The 7,108-nt window shown below is 38.1% G+C and overlaps 1 protein-coding gene across 1 annotated transcript; it reads right to left on the bottom strand.

The window, feature by feature from the left end:
* Positions 1 to 1,823: 1,823 nt before the first annotated feature.
* LOC119574244 lies at positions 1,824 to 6,218 on the bottom strand. The gene is given in 7 exon segments (XM_037921405.1): positions 1,824 to 2,060; positions 2,157 to 2,792; positions 4,000 to 4,215; positions 4,445 to 4,963; positions 4,965 to 5,075; positions 5,387 to 5,608; positions 5,838 to 6,218. Coding segments are annotated over 7 exon segments (2,259 nt in total). The 5' UTR covers positions 6,156 to 6,218.
* Between the last annotated feature and the right edge of the window lie 890 nt (positions 6,219 to 7,108).

The following is a 7,108-nucleotide window of genomic DNA, read 5'->3' as shown; positions in this document are numbered from 1 at the left end:
TATTATTATTAAAATTATATATAAATATATAAAAATATTTACATAATAATAAATATATAATAATATACATATATAAAATTTTTAAAGTTTTAAAATTATATAATAATTCAATTATATATATATATATATTTTAAAATATATATTATAAAATATATATAATTTTAATTATATATATATATATATTTATATATATATATATATTATATATATATATATATATATATATTTTTTGTTTTTTTTTATATTTTATTATTAATTTTTATATTTTATTTTTTTATTTTTTTTTTCAAAAATAATACTAAATTTTTTTTTTATTATTATTTATTTATAATAAAATTAATAAATTATTTTATAATATAATATAATATAAAAATAATATTAATATTTAAAATTAAATATTATATTTTTTTGGGTTTTTTTTTTGGTTTTTTGTGTTGTTGTTGGTGAGGTTTTTTTGTTGTGGTGGTGTGGGGGGGTGTGTTTGTGTGGGGGTGGTGGAGAGGAAGAAGGAGGCTAGGGTTTTTTTTGCAAACTGTTTTTTCCTCTTCTTTTTTCTCAGATACCTTTCTTCAAAAAGCTTCCAAACCGCAGAATTTGTGAAACAACCTTAAAAGAAAAGAAGTTAAATTTTAAATTTTTGGAAACCCCCAAAGTAAAAATTTTTCATTATAAAAAATTCTGGTTAAATTGGTCTGAAACATCCCGGGGAGGTTTATTTCTTCCTAGAATTTTTGGTGAGATCCTCGGGGGGGGGCGTTTTGGGAGTCCGGTGTTCGGGGAGGGGGCACCGGACAAGAATCCCGGGCCTTTTTTTTTCCCTCCTTCCGCCTGCCCCCCACCAGGAAACCCTTTTCCTCCCCCCAAAAGGGGATGTTTCCCCCAAACCCCCGGGAAATCTGCAATCCAAAAAACCCTTTTGAAGACAAAACGGGCGTTTAGTTTTAAACCGGGTTGTGGTGTAAGGGTTTCGTTTTACGTAAAAGTATTCTCCAGGTGCAAAAAATACGGGCGGCTTTACCTTATTAACTTTCCTCGAGACGTTAACTCCCTTATTTCTTCTGAGGTTCGCTGGGAGCTTCGTAGTTTTGGCGTACTTGCAAATCCTTAGTTTTTCCAAAACTTCTCCACGGGTGAATTTTCCCACACATTCTCGAAGAAATTCGTGTCAAAAACCCTTTGGTTTTCAAATAAAACCCTTTTCCGGGAAATAATGCCAATTGCAACAACTTTGTTCCCCCCAATCTTTCCGACGTCTTTTTTGGATGTCCGGTCCTCCAGGGTTCTTACCCTTCCCTTTTGGGGCCAATTATAGTGGTCGGTCTTGAAATCGATAAAACAATTTTAACCCAGAGGGGGCTGGAAAAATGCCTTTTCTTTAAAAACCGTGGGGAGCTCCATACGGTGTTTCAGTTTTTTAAATCGAGAGTTCCTTTCCAGGTCAAGGGGGTTTTTTCTTTACATTTTTTCCCTTAAAAAAATCGAAAATATTGTAGATGAAAATAAAAAATCAAACCTCAAAAACTGTAAGAATGGGGTTTTTTGGCTTTATATAAATTTAAAGGTTACACACACCCCCAAAAATACTTGTCCAGAGTCAAAAGAATGAAAATTTAAGGTTATGCGAAAAAAATTACCTTTTAAGGATTGGGGGTCTTAATTACCGATAAGTCAAATTTTGGGGCGAACGTGGGATTCAAAGGGCCAAAAGGGACCTTTTTTTTTAAAAAAGGGGAACCTTTTCATGGCTGTTTTTTGTATATCGTTTTTGTATGTTTCTCTTAATATCAAGTATTACATTAGAATATTCCTGTATAAACGTGATCTCAGGCGAAACACACCATTTTGGGAACCGTAATTGTCAGCACGCCATCAGAAGACAATGAAGAATCAACCCCCTCAAGATTGAAGTGGCCTGGGACAAGGAAGCGTCGAAGGAAACGCTTTGTAGACTTTGATCCCCCTTCCTCCTTCTCTACGCGACCTTCCACCACTAGCTCTCTATCGCTCACAGCCTCTACATTTACCTCTCCGTCAACAAAATCTTGAACGTCGAGAATGAACTGGAAATTAGATAGAAAGTATTTTAAACAATGTTAAAAATCCTTAACTAAGGAAATTGTTTGCACAGACTTCATATTGCCTCTATATCTGCCTACCTTATGATAACGTTCATCCTCTGAGGACGTAACAGCCTGAGTATCATCTCCTAAGTGACGAGATCGGAGACTTCTGTAACAGGTCATTTCGTCGGCGGCTGAAGACTCCTCCCCCGATTTAACCAGTATTTCTTTTATCGCTTTCTGGAAATCCTTCCTGGTGTCTTGAAAGAAGGAATCGTCAAAGAAAAGTCCCCTCTTTACGATCGGAAGGCGGTTTCCAGACGTGCAGATTTCCCCTGCCTTGTCTCTCGTGGATTGCGACTCGAACGAGAGATGACTTTTCTTGGAGACAGAAGCCTCCTCACTTGCTTCGCCGATATCAGAGCCACTAATAACGACCTTTCGAGATTCAGATACAGCGCTCGTAGGGACCTGAGTGACATTCTGACGCATCATTTGGCCTTCTTCGTGACTTGCCACAGATTCTTCATTTATCGGAATTTTGACACCTTCTTGTCTTCGAATAGTTTCACTATCTTCAACAACGCCCTGACTAACGAAGGATTTCGAAGATGAGGTCATGCTGCTCAGAGGGACGTTTGGCATTGAGACAGACGCCGAGAGTGACTCAGCGCTTTGTGCTCCCTCTTCGACCTCAATGGGGATGATCTTGGTCCTTTGCTGAAATTCAGCCTGTTGAAAATGAATAAGGTAAAGCTGAGATTAATAAAACAAATAATTTTGACAATCATTATGTATAATTGTGATTGATGAGGTAGTGTAAGAACTGTGTGGCACAGGTCAGTGTTAGAGCGCTGGCTGTGCAATTGCATGGCCTAAGGTTCGTGTATGGCTAGCCCCCTCTCAGCATGCAGACGGCAGGTATATCACCAAGCGGACCGAAGATTCTTAGAAAAGTATGTCTAGTAAGGAAGTAGCGGCTGAGAATCATATGTGTACATGTATTATAAGAAAATCTATGTCTATATAAAATGCTTACACTTAAACATACATTCTTTTATCAGATGTTTGCTATTATAATATAATATATATATATATATATATATATATATATATATATAATAATAATAATAATATCATATATATATATATAGTATATATATATATATTATATATTTATATACTATACTATATCACTATAACATAATAAAAAACAACAATACAATAACACACATCTACAACACACACACACACACACACAACACGCACGCACACACACACACACACACACACACACACACACACACACACACACACACACACACACACACACACACATATAATAAACTATAAACAATACAATAATACACAACTATACTAAACACTATAACACAATCACAACTAACTACACACACACATATACAATCACATACATATATATATATATATAATATATATATATATATATATATATATATATATATATATATATATATATATATATATTAGTTGTAACATACACAAACACTCTCCGTGCGAACACATATGATATATATATCAGTATACACATTATGATATGTACATATATATATATATATATATATATATATATATATATATATATATAATTAAAGAATATCTCACCACATGAACAATAATCACAATCAACACACACACACACACACACACACACACACAATATATATATATATATATTGTGTTGTTGTTGTTATGTGTGTGTGTGTGTGTGTGTGTGTGTGTGTGTGTGTGTGTGTGTGTGTGTGTGTGTGTATGTGTGTGCATGTGTGCGTGTTTGTGCACACACACACACAAATATATGTTTGTTTTTATATGTACGTATGTGTGTATGCGTGTAAGTCGATAGGTATGTAGTTACACTCACTTATACATATGTTGTAGTAATGAGCCAGTCAGATACCTTTTTGGGAGCAGTAATTGTGAGAATGCCATCGGAGGACATGACGGCGCTGACATTTGACATGTCCGTGGTGTCAGGCAGCGTGAAGTGCTGCTTGAAGGTGGCCGAAGCTCCCTCTTCGCCCTTCTCGAGACGCCCCTCCACCACCAGCTCGAAATCTCCCTCCGCCTTCACCTTCAGCTCCCCGACCACGAAGCCATGCACGTCCAACGCGATCTGTAATGCACAAGTATTTTTTTTTATTTTTTTAAATTTTTTTTTAATTTCTTATTTTCATTTTTATTTCTTATTTTATTTTATTTTTTTTTTATTTTTTTCTAGGGTGGCTATGGTATTTTGTAAATGTAGGAGAACTAAGTCGCACTGGGAAAAAATGAAACAGATTATTTATATTTGAGAAAAAAATCATATAAAGTAAAACAATCGATCATTTGCATGAACGTACCTTGTGGCTGGTGCTGTCCGATGTGACGGTAATGGCCAGGTTTTCTTCCTTCAGGTCACGCGGCCGGAGCTGTCTGTAGCGATCCAAAACATCACTTTGGTGGAGCTCCTTTTCGACGCGACGATCCGTGTTATTCCATCTGCTTAGTGCCTTCCGAACAGCCATGTCGAAATCGTCGTGAATATCTGAGAAGAAAGAGTCTTGGAAGAAACTCCCTCTCTGCGTGATGGGGAAGAATACATCCCAAGAATCCCGACGGACCCTTCGCGAGTCCGTATCCGCTTGATTCTCTTTTCGCACCGATGATGAAGATTCAGAGCTGACGTTCTCCGTGGTTTTCGGTTCCGTAACTCCAAATACTTGTTTCGATTGCATTTGTTCCTGGGCGCCGCTGGAGGCAGAGGAATTCTGAATGACTTGTGCATCTATAGACTGGGATCTTGCTGAACTCATCGCATCCTCAGCTGTTTGTGAGGTTCTTTTGTCGTATATATTTTTCAAAGAGCATCTCAAGCACTGGACACTCTCTCTCTGACGTTTCTGATCCTTGGAGGGACGCCCCCCCGCTGGCGGAGGACGAAATGGTCTGGGTCTGCTCCACGCTGACAGGAATGCTGGTGGATTTCAGCTCCTGGTAAGGAAAGGTGTCTAGATTCTCTCTGTCTTTGTGCCAGTCTCCATCTCTCTCTCTCTCTCTCTCTCGCTCGCTCTTGTGTGTGTGTGTGTGTGTGTGTGTGTGTGTGTGTGTGTGTGTGTGTGTCACACACACACACACACACACACACACACACACACACACACACACACACACACACACACACACACACACACACACACACACACTCACACGCACACGCCAGTTTTAACATGTATATGTATAAGCATTAACATATAAAATTCTGTATGATCATTGCAAAAACTCAGCAAGTAACATAAGTCTACCATTTTCGGAGCCGTGATCGTGAGGATTCCATCTGCTGATATGACAGGCATGATGGCCGTCATGTCGGTGTCTCCCGGCAGGGTGAAGATGCGTCTGAAGGTGTTCGAGGAGGAAGAGTTTCCCTCCTTCTTCTCCACACGGCCCTCCACCACCAGCTGCTGCTCATCTATCAGGTTCACTTTCACGTCCCCCTCCAGGAAGTCATGTACGTCCAGTACAATCTGAACGTAAAATATTTAAGTATTTAAGATTGACGGAGACATTTATAGCTGCGTAGTTGAGTAAAACGAGATCACCTCTTTGAATCATGTTCTACTTCATTAAAACTCCACCAACAACATCCATTTCAGCACCAGTTTAGGAGGAACTTTTTTCTGTCACATTTCACAAATAAATGAATATTCACTATAATAAAATTCGTCTTCAATAATTGTTAGGAATGTAACTCACTTTGTGCCCTGTGTTGTCTGACGTGACAGTGACTGCCTGGCTTTCTTCATTCATATTCTGAGATCGAAGACGTCTATAACGACGGCTGACGTCATCCCTACTGTCTGTCACCTTGAGATCTGGTTCATTCCACTTGCCGAGTACCTCCCTAATAGCGGCATCGAAGTCATGGTGTATATTCGAAAAGAACGAGTCTTGAAAGAAGCTTCCTCTTCGGGTGATGGGTAGAAACAGATCCCACGAACTCAGAGACGATCCTCCGCATCTTCTGCACTTAATACCGGACTGGGAAAGTCCTATGTCATCGCTGGAAGCCATTGGAGAGAGCACTTGAGGAGGAGCTGAGGCGGCGGACGTGTGCTTGCGATACTGAAGGCTCTCGATGGGACCAACACTTTTATAGCGTTGGATGTAGCGCGGGTGCGAGAGGGCGGGTAGGAATAGTACTTCTCCCTTTGCCAAAATTGTTGAAGTTTACCTGTGCTATTTGATGATTCAGAACTGAAATAACTGAATTTCAGGGACGCGGTGAAATGTTGCCACTTCATGTTGCTAGGACCGTCATGAAATAAGCATCTGATTGTTGAAGAAAATTCCTTGGCATGCTTTCCCTGCTGAGTCTTTCTTCCTTTAATCATATTATTTAAAAAAAATCTATGCTGCCTACTATTCTCCATTAACATCTTCAGCAATTAATAATTAGCCTAATGATTGTTCTAAAAAAAAAAAAACAGTAACGAACACTAAAATAAGATATTGTATCATTGAAGCCAGGCAAACTTGGTCTGGCAAGTTTATAGACTTATTAACATTTTTTTTGTACATAATATGAATGACAACAACAACAGAACGAAAAACAACTACAATGCGAGTTTTTACTCATTTGTTTTTTTATACTTCAGGGTCATCTGAACATCAGATCTCGTGGCCCGTCTTAGAAGGACTTATATAGACCTATTCCATAAGTTTGGGGACTGGCCTGTGAACAAGAAATTAAGTCTCAGAGGCACTCATTTCAACATTCCATGCACACGACTAGATTACACATGTTAAGTCAGGATATAGATTATAAACATAACTGGCGTCTTACATATGGTAGGTCCATAAAGAATGTCACAGTTAATTAGTATATGAATACATAGACACACTACTAGATAAAGATAAAGAATCTGATACACAAATTAATCAGTGTACATTTATGCACTTATATTATTAATACAGAGAATACTGAAACAGACATAGACTGTCGACAAATTAACAGCAAATTATCG

This window comes from Penaeus monodon, chromosome 6 (assembly GCF_015228065.2).
Source record: "Penaeus monodon isolate SGIC_2016 chromosome 6, NSTDA_Pmon_1, whole genome shotgun sequence".
Taxonomy (NCBI): domain Eukaryota; kingdom Metazoa; phylum Arthropoda; class Malacostraca; order Decapoda; family Penaeidae; genus Penaeus; species Penaeus monodon.
Note: the sequence above shows the minus strand (reverse complement) of the source record. Positions and strands in the feature narration are given on the sequence as shown.